The 20,395-nt window shown below is 41.6% G+C and overlaps 1 protein-coding gene across 6 annotated transcripts in view; it reads right to left on the bottom strand.

Annotated features, from left to right (window-relative positions):
• nsd1b (nuclear receptor binding SET domain protein 1b) overlaps positions 1-20,135 on the bottom strand; it is a 34,085-nt gene extending 13,950 nt beyond the window's left edge. For 2 of the 6 annotated variants that reach the window (XM_040032348.1, XM_040032349.1), the window contains exons 1-8: positions 18,044-18,526; positions 16,770-17,674; positions 11,980-12,124; positions 9,589-9,761; positions 6,395-9,401; positions 3,984-4,096; positions 3,603-3,858; positions 1,411-1,511 (exon numbers count right to left, since the gene is read on the bottom strand). In XM_040032348.1, coding sequence (XP_039888282.1) covers positions 1,411-1,511; positions 3,603-3,858; positions 3,984-4,096; positions 6,395-9,401; positions 9,589-9,761; positions 11,980-12,124; positions 16,770-17,674; positions 18,044-18,161 — 4,818 coding nt within the window. In that variant the 5' untranslated portion in view covers positions 18,162-18,526. Of the gene's footprint in view, positions 1-1,410; positions 1,512-3,602; positions 3,859-3,983; positions 4,097-6,394; positions 9,402-9,588; positions 9,762-11,979; positions 12,125-16,769; positions 17,675-17,763; positions 18,016-18,043; positions 18,527-18,962; positions 19,481-19,516; positions 19,610-19,703 lie in introns of those variants that run through there. The other 4 variants (XM_040032350.1, XM_040032352.1, XM_040032351.1 and 1 more) reach the window with 4 other exon arrangements.
• Positions 20,136-20,395: the final 260 nt, after the last annotated feature.

Genomic DNA, 20,395 nt, shown 5'->3' with positions numbered 1-20,395 from the left:
TTTTATATTTTAACATGCTGTAGTGCCATTTTTGGGAGCATTTCAAGTTGCTATACATCAATACAACTGTTATAGCCCATATTTTAATAATATGTATGCATTAAGTCCATAGTAACTACATTAATTGCAAAAAAGTGCAATAAACTACAAAAAAATTGAAAATCGTTTTTGTTTTGTTTTTCACATATATTTCTACTTGGAGAAATTTAAGAGGTTTATCCCTCAAAACTTTAAATACAAAAAAGTTGCAAAAAATAGTTTACAACAACAGGAAATTTATTTTGAGTGTCTTCATAGTTTTATTTTTGAGATACAGCAATTTTTATATACTGCAGGAAAAACGAAAAAACAATCCTATGATGCAAATTTGCAAAGAAAATAGCATGTGCATCAAAATAAACTATTTCCAGCAGTGCAATTCGAGTTCTAAGCATCCCAGAAACTATTCAGAAAAGCATAAAGTCAAACATGACTTCTAAAAACACCAGTATAGGCTTTTAAGGCTTACAAGTAAAAAACTACATTTTCCACGAAAATGACGTCACTTCCGGTTTCGGGCAGGAAATAGCGTACATGCGATCGTTCGCGCTGACGTCTGTTTCAATGTGGGAAGTGTTACGAACAGCTGATTGGATCGGCAAAGTGTGTTTCTGGAATATTATGTTTTTGTTCCTGCAAGCGCTTTTTATGCAATATTTGCAAAGCTATATGTGGAAGGAAACCGTGACCTAGGACAAGCTGATGGCATAAGATGTAAGTACAACTCCTCCGGTTTCATATGCAAAAAATATTATTGCGCTAGCTTACGCGGTTCCGGTTCTACAGGGATTTAAAAATAGGCAAAACGGAGCATGCCCGCTCCGACCGGCTTTAAAGGGTTAACTGAGCCAAGTTAGTCCCGCAGTTCCTTAGATGATGTTCCAGGTTCTTTTGTGACATCCGTGGGGAGTCATTAGTGTCTTGGTAGACCACCTCCGGGAAGGTTCATTACTGTTCCAAGTTTCCTTCATCTGTGGCTCTCACTGTGGTTTGCCAGAGTCCCAAAGCCTTGGAAATATCTCTGTAACCCTTTCCAGACTGACAGATGTCAATCTTTGTCTAATATTAAAATCTGTTTGATGATCTGAAACATTTAAGTATGACAAATGTGCAAAAAACTACGAAATCGGGGATGGAATAAATACTTTTTCATGGCACTGTACTACTGATACTATAGGAGGAAACTAAGATTTTCTTTTTAATTATAATTGCTAACTCAGTAAAATCTAATCTGATGTAATGCTTTTATGAAGGTAAATGGATTTTTTTTGCGCTAAATAAAATGTACAGCTCTATCTTATAAGCTGGCACATCACAGTACAAAAACATTACACCAAACGAATAAATGTACACTCATTAAACATGCTGTACCTTCTTCTTGAGGCCTGTTGATGCCTCGGCCTCCAGGCAGTATTCCAGGATCTTCTGAGTGGGTTTTCTTTTGCGCTTCTTCTCCAGCACAGGAGCGCTTCCTGGAAAAACAAGTGTCACAGCCAGATTAGCATTAACCATCACAAGTTTTCAACACACCCGTAAATCAAAGTTTTATGTGCCTTTAGAAAATTTTTAAGTCCATGTGTGGAAACACTGACAGCCTGCATTAGACTTTGTTTGCTCCGTCACACATTTGTAGGAGCAGTGGATACAAACCAAATAACATAAGTGATGATAAAAACTGACTATTATCAGCCTGCTACAAAACAGAAAGTGACTGGTTCTCTGTGGAATACTCTCAAGGTTTTTCCTACATTAAAAAGCCATTTGCAGCAGCTATGTGTGGCTCAGGAGATAGGTTAGGTCATCAGTGGTTTATTCCCCTGGTCTGCATGAACCCACATTTCTTCTGACTGTATCTATGTGTGCTCGACAGGAAGTGCTTAAAATACTTGTGTATGTGTAAATATGTGAATAACTAGTGCTTTATTAATAATAACTGATAGTTTACAGTAATGAGATCACTGGCACAAGAATAAAGCTTAATACAATATTTACTCTTCATTTGGTTAAAGCTCCTGTTTAACCAGTCATCTTAAGCTGGTCTCATTTTACAGTGTTACTGACAGTATTTACTTTGAGCACTTAACTTACTGCACGCTGAACTGTAACCTGTTAAAACAAAACACAAACTTCATTCTTACAAATTCTTGGGAATTCCTGTCATGTTCCAGTTCTTGTATCATTCCTGTTTGCCTTTCTTTAAGTACAGTTCTGATTACAGGTTTATTACTGCTTATCAGCGGCATGAATGTCGCGGTAATTTTGGGCTTTGAATTTATTTTTAATTTTCTTTAATCCACACAGGGTCAAATATATAAATACGTCTCCACTAATATTTGTTTAAGTCCACAAATTTTCAACATGGTTGAGGGCGGGACTTTCAGAAGGCTATTCCAGAAGCCTAATGTTAGCCTTCTTTATCCATTTAAAACCAGTTTTTATGTGTGTTTGGGTTTATTGTCCTGTTGGAACACCCAACTGCGTCCAAGTTTCAAGCGTCTAGCTGTTGATGGTGAAGACGAAGTCCTCCTCCTTCATTATTCCATCCACTTTGTGCAATGTACTACAGGCAGCAAAATCGCCCCAGAGCACAATGATACCACCACCATGCATGCACCAGTTGGTACTGTGTTCTTATGTGGTTTGACAGCTCCACATTTAATCCTCCATACATGCCTCTTGTCTAGAGGCCAAACAGCTCAATCTTTGTCTTTGACCTTTAAACTTTTCTCCAAAAAGCATTTGGCTTGTTCCCCTGGGCAGCTGCAAATTTCAGTTGAGCTTGAAGGCGTTGATTTTGGAGCACGGTCTTCTTTCTTGATCGGCATCCTCTCACTCCGTGTCGATGTAAAACTGGCTTCACTGTGAACAGCGACACTGGTGTTCCACCAGTTGCCAGTTCACAGCAGCCTTGAGCCTTTGATGGTTCCTAGGTTGTTCCTGAACGTCCAAACCAACTTCCTCTCATCTGAGGCTGACAGTTTGACAAGGTCTAGCAGAAGATCCAAAGTGGTGACTTAACCAAATAAGGTGTACTTATGTACAATTGTTTGAACTGATGATGGAATCTGCAGTTGTTTTGAAAGGACTCCAATAGATCTCCACAGCTTCTATAAATCTACAATTATCCTTCTTACAGCTTCACTGAGTTCCTAGGACTTTTCTGTCTGATGTCAAACATTTATTTTTATGCTGGCAAATAGAAACTACCATTTGAAGGCAATCATGACCACTAATGAGAAGTTTAAAAGCCTTGCCCTTATCAAGTGAAAGAACCTTTTAACTTGTAGAACCTTTAGCACCACTTATTAAAAGAGTTCATGTATAAGTTGACCCTGTGTGAAAGGTATGAGTACTGAAATGGCAGAGGAGTACGTCGATACCCGTGCCTATGGCCACAACGCTGTCTACAACACATCTGCATATTTCTGGTCATGGTTCAGGCTTCTTAGTGCCAATGCAGGAAAATCTTAAAGTTAACCGTATAATATTTCAACCACAGTCTACACAGAGACTTGACCTGAACTTGTGTCCTCAGAAAGAAAAGCACACAAACATAGTCCTACCATTGTCTTTGACGATGCTTTCTGGTAGCGAAGGTTCTGCTTCAGGAGGAGGGGTTAACGTGTCGATGGAAAGAACAGGTGCATCTTGTGAAGGTGTGTTTTCAGTGCAGGGAATTTGTAGGTCAGAGGGCGTCGTTGCACAGATTTCCTCAGGGGGTGGTGTCTGTATTTCGGGAAGTAAGTTCAAGGATGGCTGGACTTGCATGCTCTTGTCACACTCCGAGGGTTCAGATATGGAGGTAATGGGTTGAGAGGCCTGAGAGAGCAGATTGCATGAGTTGTGTGAAGCAGTATAAAGTTACACTGGCTGGTTAATACTAAACTGTTATGCTCATATAATAATGTGTACTTACAAAAGAGCTTACTTTGTGTGATTTTTACCTTTCCAATCAACTGGAGAGGCTTTCTCGTTTTCTTCCTCACGGAGAAAATCTGGTCGTACTCTTCAGTCCATTCAATCATCCTCTTGCTTGGTTTTCTTATTCGTTTATGTGCTAAGGGGACAAATTTTATTTTATTTTTAAAAAGATTATAGATATACATTTATTTTTGACCTATTTAGCCCTTTGACAGCATCAGTATTTGTTAGTGCTGTCAGCGTTAATGTCGTTAACGGATCACCTCGTGTGTGTGGCTGGACTGCGCTAACACGTTAACGAGCTAACCGCGCTAATGCATTGACGCCGTGCAGCCCCACGCACGGGGCGATTCGCGCTAACTCGCTAACGGAGATTTGCCGTGTTAATGCGGTTATGGCGTCAACGTCATTTTAACGACATTAACACTGAGAGCACTAGTATTTGTACAACTGGTAGACTAACTATGTTAGTAGTCTACCCATTACATGAGCAGAAACAGACTGCTATATATTTTTTTAAATTCCTCAATGGCAAGTCAGAATTCAGAACTGAACCTAACAGTTTAAAGTACTGTTACTTTTATACCTGCAGTTTAATGTGCACACAGATTTACACCTGTGGTTAAAGGATTTACTATTCAGAAACACAGATTTTTCATTTCATACACATTATTGTATAAACTAGGGTTGGGGAAAAATAAAACAACAGATGCAGAATAGCATCACGATATTTTGCGTGATGATACTGTACCATTACAGGGACACAAAAGAGGCGTAAGTATTTTCAAATACTTCACTCTTCAGTGAAGTATTTGAAAATCCCCTATGTGTAAATGGAGTTAACAAAAGCTAGGGGGGCAAGGCACTACAGCAGGGAGGGCAGTTGCCCTCCCTTGTCTCCCCCTCTGTAGACTCGCCCCTGCTGGGAATACTACGAACAAGAGGGCTCATCACATGCAGATAATGTTAGCCGACCAAACTTGTGAATTGGCTCAACCTAAAAAAAAAAAATCAACCAAGACTCAGCTTGACAAAACAACCCCCTAATTCAGTGAAAGCTAATGGCTCAGTCGTGCAAGTAAAAATAGGACAGCATGTATCCATGTATCATAACAAATAACCAAATAAATAAGATTATCATCTCCAGCTGCCTGATAATTGTACTGATTTTTTTTTTAATTGAAATTTTTTCATATTCTGTGACTAATTGTGACTAGTGGCGACTAAATGGTTGTCCCAGCGTTAAGGCTGTTGCACACCAATGGCCACTTCTAATCACAAGGCGATTGCACAGGTTGTCCGATGGGAGGCAACTTTTCTGCAAACAGTCACAATCCAATTTGGACTGACTCACCATCTACTTTATAAAAGCAGACACATTGCCAACATGTTGCCATCAGTCTGAAGGAGTCTTTCCCAATCAGCACAACTTGAGGGGACTCAAATGAACTGGATGTATTCTGATTATTGCTGAGAACAAATGTAATAAACAGAAATTCCTACCTATGTAGTCAGTGACAGATGTGTGATTTATCACAGTTAATTGTTGTATTATCAGAAACCGTCTGCATGTAATTGCCTCACACACTGATATCAGTCTGACTCTGTCTCATGGCAACATTTATGGCAGGTTTTAGTTACAGTGTTGTTTTACTTGACGTAATCGTATTGTATAAAACTGATATTGGCCACGTTTAGCAATTTGCAGTTGAAAACGGCTGAATTATTTATTTTTTTAAGGAGGTATTTGCCAGTGTGCTTAATATTTAATCTAAACAAAATGAGGTACTTCTGTAATTGAGTAATCAAAGGGTAACGAGTACACACGGTTTACGAAGCTAATCCGATCGACACAACCTTTACAACAACAACCCCCCCAAACAAACAAAAAAACAGCAAAGACATGACAAACATCATCTATATTTTGGTTATTTGCATTGAGGATTTTAGCGATTAGCCGGTTTATCTGTACTGGCATTTATAACAACGAATAAAACAAAATTCTAAAAAATAAACAAGAGACGGAGAAATGGACTTTAAACATGGTGTGACTGTCATTAATTGTCATTAATCAAAATTAACGCTGATGATGTAGCCTTCAACTGGCTGAAATTATCCTTATGTTTCTGCTACTAAGCCAAGATGGCAACCACTGAGGGAGAGAAGAGTTCAGGGTCTTACTCTTAACCTTTTGACCATTCTGCTTGTTCTAGCGGTTTATGTAAACACACTAATATGAATGCATTTATACACTTGAAAAAGCCGGTGCTAGTGTGGGAGCACTTGAGAGACACAAAAACCTCTTTAAAAACAATTGCTTTTAGCTCTCCCTTGCCTCCCTGGCTTCTATTCAGTTTTTCTCATTATCTTTCTTCTACATTACACCCATCAGCTTAGTCTCTCTGTGGGGGTCTCTACACTAAATTCTCCTTACCTGTCGGATCCTTGTCACCTTCTCCAGTGTTGTGCGTCAAGCTCGCCTTCTTCTTAGTGCAGTCCACAAGCCCATTAGGCTTTTCCAAAGACAGTGCAATGTCACGACCCTTCTGCTCCAAAGGCACCATGATCTGTAGATTCTCCTTTACTCTGCTCCAACTGTCCTCCTCCGTCACCACGACTGCTCCTTCACCACCTCCAGGCTGCTCCCATATGCCCGGCATTTTTGATGAGCAATCCTCTGTTGATGAAGAGTCCTTTGCTGGCATGGACGACATTCCTGACTCAAGTCCTGGGAAACCAGGCCCAGACCTGGCGCGACGACAAGGCACTTTGCGATTGGCTTTCTTTTTCCACCTGGATGAGCTACCCCGTCTGTTGTAGGGCCTCTTGGACATCTGATACGGACCTTCCTCATTATGTGCGACTATGGTTTTATCTGGACTTGAGTTTGAGATTCTATGAACAAACTCTAATTGTTGATCTTGTCTTGCAGGTGTAGCCTCCCCTGGCATCACTAAAGGCTCTTCCTTAACATGTGCACTTGGTGGCCCAATCTCCAGTTCTAAGGGCGCACCGTCTCGCTCTCTAGTGTCATGCAAGTCCTTCAGCATCATAAGGAAGGTGCTAAACTTGTAGTTGGTGTCCGGCTTGAAAGAAACGGGTTTACCATTGCTTTCATTTGTCAGGGACTGAAAAGAGACCTCTTCAACATTTTTAAAGGCATTTATAAAAGAAAATGGCGAAGACGGTGAATGCGATAACCATGCGTCTGAGGAGCGATCCTCCTTCTTTGCCTTTGCTTTAGAAGTAAGAGGTATAAAGTCCATCGGTGGAGTTGAGGGAATTGAGAGGTCTTCATCTTCACTCTTAACATCTGTGTCAAAGTCATTGGAATCAGAAAAAATCAAATGGGGGCTGCTACAACTGGAAAAACTGTCAGGCGCATACTCAACACTGTCATTAGAATGTGATTTTGGAGATTTTTTACTAGTGCAAAAGTCCGATTTGGCCTTGGGACTGCAGCTCAGGTCGTCAGATTTTCTAAAATTATTCAAGGGTTGTTTCTGTTCAGCCTCCTTTTTGACTTTTTCACGCTTTTTTTCCTCAGCCTCTTGCATGGCCTTCAGCGCTCTAGTCATCAGCCGACTGCTGGCCGGGAGGTGGGCAGGCTGCTCTTGCATGACTTTATTCACTTCATCTAGGCCACGCTTTAATTTATAGGCCACTTTCTTGGTTTTCTCAGAGGAAGGACGTCCTGGAAAATAAGCTCTTCTACATGCTAACCTTGCACGCTGGTGAGAAGGTGGAACGGTCGTTCTATGTGATGTGACAGATGTGGTTGCTTGGTCTGGTCTGACCAGTTGTTCAGAGGACTTGCTTGTTACATTAGAGTCGGGTGTCTTTTTACCTTCAAACTGATCTGACTGGTTCGAGGATGAGTAACTCACAGTACTCAGACTTCCATTTGAAACTGGTATCCCCTCTGTTTCTGGGCTACCCAACTCCTCAGTGGAAACATTTGCGGTCATGATATTCTCATGTGATGATTCTGATGAGAAATTAACCATACTTGACTTGCCGCGTGCTTTTAATTTCTTAACTGAGACTTTTATTTTGGAGGCGACTACCTCGTCTTTTGAGGCTCTTCCCTGACCATCCATCCAGTTTGATTGTTTGGATGACAATGTAGTCATGTTAGTATTTGATCTTCTCTCTTTCTTTGTGCTTCCAGGTTGGTCTTTGGAATGAATAGTTGTATTGGAGTTTGAGATCTTCTTATCTTTTATGTCCTTGCGTATTAATTTGACAAAGGGTAGCCTACATTTAGAGACCAGACTCGTTTGAGTTTCTAGCCACCCTAATGGGTCCGTAGTTTTATCTTGTAAACAGGATGCTGAAGCGTTTTTGCTCTCTTTTTCCTCCTCAGCAATGTTTTCAGTTGTATAATGTTTTTTAGTAGATGTCGCATCAGAATGTTCAGTTTGACTGACAATCTTTGCACTCTCTGAAAACCTGGATAGATCACTCAAATTATCTTTCACGGTGGCCTCTAAGGACTTCTTAATGTCTGAAAGACTTAACTGGCCACATGTGCCACTGATGGTATCCACTGAACTGGCAACTGACTTTCTACCCTTTGAACAACCACTATCCTCAGAGTCTAGAGACTTCTGCTCACCCACACCACCAGCTGTACCAAAGTGCCCATTAGCAGCAGCAGTGTTTTTACACTTTAGATTTCCTGACTGTTCAGGAGGCAGATTCGTTTCAGTGGTCTTCTGCTTGTCCGACAATCCTGACTGCTCGTTGGCGGCGGCACTGACAGAGGAGGAGGCACAAGAAGCTGGTGTCTTTTTACTAATAACAGATGAGCTCTTTTTCTTACAGGGGACCTTACTGAAGAGACTGCGGTCTGGCATTGGACTGGTTGTTTTAGGTCGCCTGTCTTTGCTCGATTTGCTAAACCAAAGACCACTTTGAATCTCAGGCTGCTTCTTTACCTCTTTGACAACCACAACAGACGGCTGAGTTGGAACTAGCTTAGGCTGACGTTCAAGTGCTTTAGGACACAAAATTTTAGGGACTGACTCAAGGTCAGAGTACGGGCACTCCTCACTGTCTCTATCCGATTTGTCAGGACTATTATTCAATGTCTTTTTAGAGTGTTTACTTTTTGTATCCTTTGATGCTTCATTCTGTTTCTTCTTTCCAGAAGATTTCTTTAAAGTGCTTGGCTTTGTTGGAGTTGTAACAGGGGGTGTAATTACTGGGGATGGAATGGATCCATTGGTCATGTGTGACGTCTCAGTATGGGTGGAGACAGATGAAGTGACAGGAAGAAAGTTTTGATGGGTCTTATTCTCTCTTTCCAGTGGAGAAGCATCATGGAAGGCATCAGCTATGGACAAAGACACGGAAGACGCCATTTTGGGTCTCTCAGGAAGAATGGATTCAGCTTCTGCCACACTGGACTTCCAGGATTCCTTAAACCGCTTAGCAATCTAGAGAAAGATAAGCAAAGACTCCTCAATCTTTGCGCATATTTCAGCTTACAGAAATAACCTGTTTGGCCTTAGCAAGTCTTTTATTTCTGGACGTGGAAGCTTTCCTTTGTTATCTACCAGGAAGGTTCTTTTTTTAACTCAAGGCATGCAAGTGTTGTCCTGCTATTAATAAAATGGTATTTACGGTGTATTTGCTGTTCTGCTCCCTTTGTTTCCCCCTCCGCCGTAGTAGGAGGAGCTGTTCAAATTCAAAGCCTCCATGGAAAGTATGAGTTGATTTTTCCTCCACCCAAACCAGCTCCTGGGGCTCCCCAAACGTCCTGACATGGTAGAGCCGACAGGGCCGGTCGCTAGGCTCTGAGACAACAACAAAAATTACTCTCAGTCCAGTCAGATCAGTGCATCACCTGAAGAAAAGGGAACTTGAAAATATAAGAAGACAGCAGTCTTAACAACCCATAACTGATGGAAATACATGATGTCTTTATGTCAGAACTATGAGCATGACATATTGCTAAATGACCACAATGCTATCAACTGAAAAAAAATGGCTCTATATGGAACTTCTTCTTTGTGGGAAAGGAAAGTACCATATATGCTGCAGATTATGGAGGTACTGTAAAATTAAAAGAAAATGTGCAACAGGCGCAGCAGGAGGCCCGCTGTGACTTTAGAATCATAAAAACACTCCAAGAACCATTAAAAAAAATTCAATAATCATGCTTTTTTTCTTTGTTTTTTTTGTTTTTTTTGTTTTTATTCCCTTAAGACATAGGACACCTACATAGGTTTTTAATTTATATCTTTAATGTTAGGCACATTATGTTTACGTGAAATGAAACGCGCGAAATAAATAAAAAAACTCATTGTAATTTGCTATAAATGAGCAATTTGAAATGTTATTGTTACTGTTTGTGAATAACAATTCTTTGTATACAAAGACTAATGTGCGGCTAACACATAACCAACATAATCATTTAGGTTCTCAATATATGACAGCTTTTAAGAAAGCTGCATACAATCATAGTTCATCATTGATAAAATGGTGAAAGGTGAAGAAAAACTAGCCAATGATAACATAGTGTAGAAAAGGACTGTCATCCGTCACTTATGATAACATTTGGCAGCAGGATCCATATGAGCGTCCCAAAAGTGAGAGCATGCACTTGGCACAATGATAGCTTCTTTAATTATTTGTAAACCAATTATTCCAGACACAGAATTACAGTAAGGGACAGTGAGGACATAACAGAATAAGACAATATCCCTAAACCCTCAGGCAGTCATCACTCGATACATAGTCGCATAGCCCTCGAATTCATTCCTGAACTTTATAATGTCAGATATCTTTATTTTACTGTAAGTAAACACAGCAGTTGCTTTTATTCACCAATTATTATTGCCGCTTGAATGCCTCTGATATGGAAACGGGTAGCCTAGTAACACTGAAAACACATTTTATGAAACTGTACAGAACTACACACATACATAATTGTCTTTTCATGTCAGAGAGCATGAATTTGAGAGTAATCTTTTAAGTGTACTTCATGTGAAAAACACATATTTTGTCCAGAGAAAGCAGGAAGGCATCATCCTGGCATCACATAAGGAGATAATTTTCTGTGTACATCCATCAATTTTCTTCCACTTCACCAATTCAGGGTCGTGGCTGTAGCTGCAGCCTAACCCGGCTGTCACTAGGAAAGAGTCGGGATATACCCTGGACAGGCTGCCAGTTTGTTATAGGACTAATGGCCAATTTATGCTCACCACATTGGTCACTTTGAACAGTAACGTCAGCATATCTCCAACCCATTTACATCACCACTTGTTACAGTTTACTCTCAGCCAAAATCCCCACATCAGTGCTGGTTTATGAGGAGAAGTCACCACATTTTTTCCCCCTTTTCATCTCTATTTAATCTGGGAACGTCTGAGCTCCTGCACTGATATCTGATTCAAGTGGCAGTAATAACAGACATGACAGCAGCGGCGCCAGTTGATGTGACGTCACTTTTCTCGTCATTGTGAGAACGGCGGGCATAAACAGGCCATATAACAGAGAGACAATCATTCACAGTCACATTCACCAGTTAACCTACCGTGTATGACTGGGGAACCTAGCTAAACTGTGTTTAGAAACCATTAAAACATAAACCAGTATAATTGTTCTGTAAAGAACACCACCTGCAGATTTGGGCTTTCACTATTTATTAAGGGTATTATTGTTCAGGCTTTACAGAAGTGGCAAAGTTTTCTCCTGAAGCACATAGTTGCAGTGTAGCCAAATTACCACACCTCATAATTTTCTCCCAAAATCCCCACACTCACTGCAACCTGTAGTTTAAGTTGGCAACCCCAGTATAAGAAGTTAAAATAATCAAATATATCTCAAACAGCCTCAACGTCAGGCTGTGTCTGTGCTGTTAATCACCATTAATTGACTCACGGATTCATTCTGTAACCACCAGCTGAAGTTAAGAGACCAAACCATTGCACAGAACAATTAAAAGCTACTCATTTACCAAGCACCGGCTTGGGTTATCACAGTAAGTCAACAATGTTCCAGGCCCACCTTTCGCTCTGTGATAGACTCCTTGTACGGGGTCAACAATCACCTCGCAGGGCCACCATGGTCTCCGGCTGAACTTTGCCCAAACGACTTCACCCTCAACAAACTTCACAGGTGGCAAAGACTTTTTCTTGAGGCTGCTCTGAGGCTGACAACAGAAAAATGAAGAGGGAAATATAAGTAAAAGAATTATTTTCACTTAACAGAACAGTACAGAAGATATAACAGACAAGAGCAAAGATAAAATATGACCTTGTGTAAGTGTACAAATATTTCACACAAACAGATATGAAAAGGATTTACTATCATTTTATATTTTAACCAAAAGTTTCAGTTTCTGACCAACAACGGCCTCCAAAAACCTTTTCTGTGGTCTAATTTTAACTTGTCATCATGTCCAGTTCAAACCGTGACACAAACCTCAGCATGGAAACACCAAAACCCAGTACCAATTGTAGCTGCTGGATTGTTTGTGTAAATGTAACCAGGCTGAACTTGGAGATACACGAGCAGGCCTGAATTATGACTGGCATGTAGCAGGCCTGACCAGAGGGCTGACACTGGGAGCTGCTATGATTTAACCCTGTGTAAAAATAAAGGGTCATTGCATCTCAAGTCATCAATTTTTTTGAATTTTTTCTGCTTAATCAGCTCTGATTTTTCTTGAAAATGTCACAGTTTGAAATTTAGACATAATTTAGCTTATATAAAACATGTATTTTTTATAAATAGATATAATTTTTTACAATCTGAGTCCAAGTTTGAACATGAATATATAAGAAATTATTAAAGATTAAAGCCTGAAATGTTCACTGCCCTTCTCTTATCACAAAATTAAATCAGTATCTGCAGTTTGGGACAGGTGCATTAAAAAAAGCTCTCAGTATAAGCTAGTTGAAATAAAAAGAAAGTAAAAAAATAAATAAAAAAATGAAGGACTCCTGCAAAGTCCCATATTTGAAAACACACTAACTTCACTTTGCAAAAGACAATTTCTGCATTGTATATAGTTACATTTCACAATAATGCAAAACATAATGTAGAATACTATTTAACATGATTTTCTTTATCACAAAAATTAAACAAAATGCTATTATCATTCAACCTTTTATGCTGGATTGAGCAAATATCACAAGTTGTACCACAAAATTAAAAACATGAGCATATTTCTCATTTTTTAGACCTACTGCCCCGGATGAGTCTGATGATTCAGGTTAAGCCTAAAATATACCGAGAGGCATTCAAAATGCAACAAGCACCAATGCAAATCTTTTTATAAATAAAAATAAACAGAACAAAACAATTCAGGGTAATAAAAATGAGATTAGTGCCTCATTTCACGTGAGTGTCTTGTAAGGCCAAGACGCCGTGTCCACATTGCATGATCAGTAGTCCGATACAAGCCTAACACTTTAATGCTACGACTGCTACGGGAGACTGCAAGACCTGTAATATAACTATATTAAATTTTACGTTTCTGCTTCCATCTATTGATTTTTGTTTTTCTGATACAACTTTTCATATCTTACTCAATTCAAAATGAGTGTTGAATGAAAAAGTTATTTTCTTCATTTCTGTGACCAAGAATTTCACTTTAAAAAGTATTCTACGCATTTTATTTTGGATTATTGTGAAATAAAATGATATAGCATTCAGAAATTGTCACTAGTTGTATTTTGCAATGTTTGCAAAGTTTTTTTTTTATTAGTCTGTGCTCACATATGAGACTTTATAGGATGTATGGCTATAAAGTCTCATAAAGCTTTATGGGCTCCAGAGAGAGCTGTGTGACCAGAAAAGCTGTTAGCACTGGAGACAAGCTCACTTAAGGTGTCAATCTAAAAGCCTGGGTGTTAGTTCTCAACCTTTTTCTGGCATGACATACTTTAGACTAAGAGAGAAAAACAAAAAACAAAAAAAATCACTGAAAATGAAAAAGAATCGAATTTCTTGTCATATTTCCCTCCCCTGGTCATCCCCATCCATCCGGCCGTGGCGCTACACCTCACAGTGTGAGAATCACTGCAGCGGGTGATAGTAGGAACAGCAAATGCAGATTTTACGCTATAGATCACAGATTTCTTGGCCAGCAAAAACAAACTACTGGCATTTGAATAAAGCTGACAGGCAGCCTGTCTTTTTCCATCATTCTGCATTCCAACTGTGACTTGATTTTAAGCTGCACGCAGCATGAGTTTGAACAACAGGGAATAGTGAAAGTAATACTTGGTTATCTGGTGGAGATAACCAACCACACTGTGGTCACTGTGGCTGTTCTTGTTTTATTACTCCCTGCAATATTTCAAAACACATCCATCCATTTTCTGCCAGTTATCTGGGACATCAGTATGAGCTGAGATGCTCAGCCCTCTCTGTGCCCAGCCACCGTCTCCAACCAGGGTGACACAGAGGTGTTCCCAGGCCAGCCAAGAGATGTAATCTCTGTGTCCTGGGCCTGCCTTGAGGCTTCCTCCCATTAGGACATGACTGGAACGCCTCACCTAGAAGGTGTCCAGAAGGGATCCTCGTCAGCTGCCCAAACCACTGCTGCAGATTGTTGGCTCTACTCCTAAATGACTGAACTCCCTACCCTATCTTTAAGGTTAAGCCCAGACATTGTTTGGAGGAAACTCATTCCCATCACTTGAATCCGTGATCTCAGTCTTCCGGTCATTACCCAGACCTGACGGGCGTAAATGAGGGTAGGAACGACAACTGACCAGTAAATGAACAGCATTGCTTTCACACTCAGCTCTCTCTTCACCACCGCAGATGGATATGGCATCTCAATTTCAAAATACTCCAATGTTTCTTCTGAAATGCAGAAAGTGACCACTGTAAAAGCTCAACTCATTGACATCATGTGGTTTTTAACCGTTAAATGCTTTTAATTTGAAGCTGAAGGATTTGGCTTGGCTTAAATTAGCATGAACTCAATATGGCATTTTTTGTTTATTTGTTTTTGTTGACACCTAGTTCACATCGCTGCAAATATATAAAATATGGGAATAGCTTCAGAGGCTCAATAACCACTGCTACTTAAATGAAAACCCCTAAGATTGTCACTTTACTAAAAGGTTAAGATACCATAACTACAACTAGCCAAATATTTTATTAGTTAAATAACCATCCAACATGTCTGACACAGTTTCACAGGGGTAAAGCCAGGACATGAGAGCTAAGCCTACTGATAACAGCTAGCCCAGCTCTGTCCAAAGTAGCCTTTTAATCCTTTTACCAGCACTTCTAAAGGTAACAACACATTATGTATTATATAATTTATTTAATTCAAATACCTCCTTTGAGTTGAGGAAAACTCTTTAAACTACAGGAAACTAAACTGAATTTTTCACGAACACGGCTTTCCTGTGAGGCTGCCATCAATGTCCCATCATGTCTACAAACAAAAAGCTTTTATGGGTTTTTAAGACATTCTGATAGGTCACTGTAGGAATTAAATAACATTTTATTTATAAAGCACCAAATGACAACAACAGCTGTTTTCGTGGTGCTTTATACTCAAAGGTAAAGATGCTAGAATAACAGAGAGAAAACACCAAAAATCAGACAACCCCCTATCAGCAGGCACTTGGCGACAGTGGGAAGAAAAAACTCCCTTATAGCAGGAAGGAACCTCCTTGAATGACGCCTGCATTTCATTTAGATGCTTCAGTTTCAGGGTCCAGATGCTGGTTGATGGTCAAACGGTGCCTTCAAATGGATTTTGTGGTCATGCTTTTGAACTTGTGCATGTGAAAGGATGGTATGGACTTTGTTTGTATCCTACTTTAAATATACCGTACTGAGTGAAAACATCCGCTGTGTTGTATTTATATCGATTGTTATGTGAGCCTATCGGTGTCCTAAAGAAGGCAGCCCACAGAGGCTTTCCATCATAAAAACATGTAAAACAGTGCAAACAGTAACGTTAATATTAATATGAATATGAAATTTGACATTTTGTCATAGATTTTAGGATAACTGGTACCTACAGTTAATCGTGTGCTTTATAGGATGGTTATAATGGTACCGGGGGTTTAGTGGGTTAACTGTGGACTATTTATTCAGTGTTTGTTTAGCACTTTGGAAATATGCATCGTAGAAGTATGTAAAATTCACAATTACTTTTAGAATTGTACCCACTGATACTGATGAGTACAACTGGACTACTGTGATGGTAAAGGCAACTTCTTAGAAAGGTTCTGCAGTTTTAAGGAGTATTTTAAAATCGGATTTGTAAAAGAACTGTCACTTTTTACTATAAATCGCAACAAAAACTAAATAAGAGCTTTTGAGTAATTTGCCTCCATAGCCTTTGTTGTGTGTCCTCTGCTACAGCTCAAACTGCAGGCCCTGTAGCTAAGCGTGCCGTCAGTAAGCCATCGGCACCGCTGGCATCATATTTCACCCTCCACGCCCTCCCTTCAGTTCTGCCCTCAGCTTGAACACCTATGGCGGAGGTGAAAATGATCCTTTGCTGCTTTTTAAAAACAGACAGCTGCGGTTTGTTAAAGGCAGGGCAACAGCCGTGGAGCTGTGCGTTTGTCTGCATCAGGCCAGCATTTAAAATAACCAGTGATTTGTTATGGCAGGTTACAAGCAGTGAGCCACTGCATGTCACGGTCAAGGTTTGTGTGTGGAAAAAGTTTTGTAATCCAGCTTCGGAGAATGTATTTCCCAGCCAGGTGAATGCCAGCAATCCTTTGGCTAGACCCAAAAGCCGTTGCTACTTCTAAAAACCTCTGAGCTGCTGCTGTTTCATGACGAGATAACTTAGAAGGGGAAAAACTTGCCATTGAATGCCTTGAGGGGCTATCCTCAAATAGCAGTAACTCGGTGTCGCTGTCCCACTCGTCCTCTGAGCCATCCCAGTATCTCCTGCGCTGACCGGAGGACTGGGAGCGGGTGACGACTTTGGCTGTCGTCAGAGAAGAGTCTTTGGAGTGCAAGTTTACGTCTCCGGAGGCGGACTGAAGTACATTCCCCACCTTCTCCCGTTTCTCCTGAATGCCACTGAGAGGTGGCACGGTCCTCCGCTCCATGTCATTGTCGTCATCCTCAAACAAAGAGGATTCAAAGTGGAGTAAGTTGTTCGCAAAGGGACTGTTACTGTCGAGGGAGAAGGCCGGACTGGGTGGGCCTGAGAAACAGTTTTCTGTCTTTTTCTCCGAAGTGACAGAATCAGTATAATTAGGCGCCGGTGTGTCTCTACTTCCCGTCTGGACCTCAGGTTGTTTCTTTTTGGAAGCAATGTTAACAACGGTTGCCTCTCGGCTTGTAACCTGGGTTCCAGAGTGATCCCTGCTAGTGCAATCAGCCCAGGAGTCCCTCTCCATATTCTCCCTATTCTTCTTATGTGTCCCCCACTCCCATCCCCTCTCTGGCTCCCGCAGCGGCAAGACCAGGTCAGGCTGGCTCACCATGGTGGTGAGATGCTGGAGCCTCCTGAGAGGACTGTACGAAGATGAGGAGGAGGATGAGGAGGAGTGGTCCCTTTGCGTCGTGAACCCATAGATAGAGGAAGCATGTTTGAGTGAGGAGGTGCCTGCTGACATGGTTAGCCCAAGCCTGTGATCCTGGCGTCTGGAGGGGCAGGAGAGGGCGGTGAGGTCACACCCAGGGGTCAAAGGGCAGCTGGTCTGATGACTCTCCCTTCCTGGGCCTGTGTAAGGCCCACTCATGCTGGCATGACTCCTCCCTGAAACATGAAGACAAAATAATCAATGCAGGGCCTTCTTTCATTAAATGGAAAACCAAAACATAAAGACTTTGGGAGATGCCTTGTACATTAAAATCCATTCTGATTCTTCAAGGCTGTCATTTTCTTTGATTTATTTGTGACATTTTTTTAAATTTTGTTTCGGCACATCTTTCAGTCACTTAAACGTCATAAGAGATTATCTGAAGTTATCCCAAGCAGTAATGAGTAATGAGATATTTGAAAAAAAAAAAAGTGGCAGAGAAAGGGCACAGCTCACAGAGGCGAGATCGGCAAAAGACAACACAGCCTGCCTTCCCGTGGTGTCAAAATTTGGGGGGAAAAAAAAAAAAACGTAAACAGACTCACTGACGACGCGAAGGTCGAAATAATAACGTGTCATTGTAAGAGGGGATTCTGCGCAAACACCGCCGTCGAGCTGCAAAATCCTTTTAGGAATGTTATCGCGATATGATGAAAATGACATCAAGCGCGATAAGGTCAGCCTGTAAACTCGCACGCATGGCTACAGTATCAATAAACCCGGTGACATTATCACATCCCGTCGTGTTGGGGGGAAAAATAATTAATAAAAAAGAAAATCAAGCCCGCGTTCACGCGCCGGCGCTGAAAACGCGAATTAAAATGGACCCGTTCGTGCGCGTGCCCAAAAGGCGTGTGCGCGTTTGCATCTACATATATCTGTGTGTTTTTGTATGTCTGTGTGCAGCTGCATGAGTGTGTGTGTCTCGTGTCGTTCGCTGCTCTCCAGTGGCTCAGTGAATGCACGAGAGACAAGACACATACATACATAACATGCGAAGACCACGACACACACAACAAGTTCACGAACACACACTCACACACACTTCCACGGGCTTCCCTCCGACAGATGCAGGCTATGTGCATCAAACAGCAAAATCACGCAGAAAACGCCACATGACACGGGATGTGTCGCGAGAATCTTACCATTCCACTGTCGGCCAGCGCAAAAATGACCCCCGCCCCGCTCATTTTGGCGTTTAAATGTGTCAATTTCCAATTTTTTGAAAGCGGATGAGGAGAGTCCCAGCGGCAATACTACTAGGCCTGGATCCTGTGAAACGTACTCACTCTCTACCCCCCCTCCACAGCCTCCCTCCACCTCCTCCTCCCTCCTCCTCCTCTCAACATGCGCTAAAAAGCCTGGTCCAGCGGCCCCCGGAATAGAAATTCAGGCGTGTTGTGCTCCTCCAGCGACACTCCCCCTTTGCTTTGTTATAACTACAACTTTATAATCCCCCCTCACCTCCTCAGTCTATGGATGTTTGCTCTGTTGCATGGTTATTTCCTGCCCGCAGACTCTGCCTTGCCCCTTGAAAGTCAGTATCTCTACTGTGCGCACTGCCAGTCGTCACCACTGCCTCCCTCCCCAGCCGGTCCAAAGCATGGAGCACAGAAGGGGGCCGTAAATTTCTCCTTAATAAAAAAGATATATAAAAAGACACAAAGAGAGGAGAAAAATCTGAGCTGTCAGCCATCAAAAACCCCCATAACAAAACAAAACAAAAAAATGCACCGGACGACCACGCGACACCTTCAGAAAAAATCGCCCCGCCCCTCTTCTTAATTACAAGCATCAATTATTAACCCAAAGCGGGCTGCCTTCATCAATGACATGCCATATGCCAAACTTGTGCCAACAACTGACATCTTCTTCATCACCACCACCACCACAACCCCCGCATGTGAGGGCAAGCTCACATGCTCCTGGAGATAAGACGAGTAGTAATAAAAATAAATAAATCAACAAAAATGTCCACCACCACGTCTGAGAGGCTGTGAAATGGTGCAGCAGTCTACCCGGAAAAACAGAAGGGTTTCCTTTCCTGAGACGAGTTGCTGTGTAGTCTCTCTGGCTGCACACCCGGTCCCTTCAAAATGGAGTCCTCCAGCCTGAGAGGAGGGAAAAAAAACAGGCCACAAAGTGTTAATATATGTTCGATATAAAGTTCACCCAGTCACGGAGAAACTGAACCACAAAGCGCACCTCTGCCGTGCTCTGATGGGGTTTCTGCAGGCTGCTTTGGGTCTTGTCACGGCAGTAACATTTTCTTTAACATGTTGTGCCTCCCAAAGTCACTGTCTTATGAGCGTTTCTGCCACGACAGGAGGGGGACTGAGGCTCTCTTATCCTCTGGTGTGTGTGTGTGTGTGTGTGTGCCAAACGTACGTCTTGACAGCAAAAACCACAACATTTAATGGCACTTTAACCGTCGACCGTGCTGCTTTGCTTCCAGTTTTTCTTTTTGTGTGCACGTCTGAAGGGAAGGCTTTTCTTCTCTGTCACACGGAGGGGTTGAGAGCTGAAAACAACTGCAGCTCACTCGGCCGGGGAGACATACGAGATTTCTGCCGTGGTGTGTTTGTTTTTTATGGCTGAGGAAATCTCCAGATTTGAAGATTTGTGGGGAGGATGTGTGACTGGGGACACGGAGGATGGTCGGGGGATTGTTTCAGGTGTAAACGAAAAAATACCCCCCCCCCCCCAACCACAAAGACACACACACACATACACACACCTCTCCACAGTCACCGGGTGGCGATGTGAGAAACGGCATTTACAACCGACATGCCGCAAAAAAGCACTCGCAACCCCTCCTCTGTCAAAAAAACATTGGGTGGGTCAACTATTGATGTTAAATAAATACACCCTTTAGTCCGATAAGATCATTTCTGAGC

This window comes from Simochromis diagramma, unplaced genomic scaffold (assembly GCF_900408965.1).
Source record: "Simochromis diagramma unplaced genomic scaffold, fSimDia1.1 OVJJ01000216.1, whole genome shotgun sequence".
Taxonomy (NCBI): domain Eukaryota; kingdom Metazoa; phylum Chordata; class Actinopteri; order Cichliformes; family Cichlidae; genus Simochromis; species Simochromis diagramma.
The sequence above is the reverse complement of the archived record's forward strand: the minus strand, read 5'-3'. Positions and strand labels throughout refer to the sequence as shown.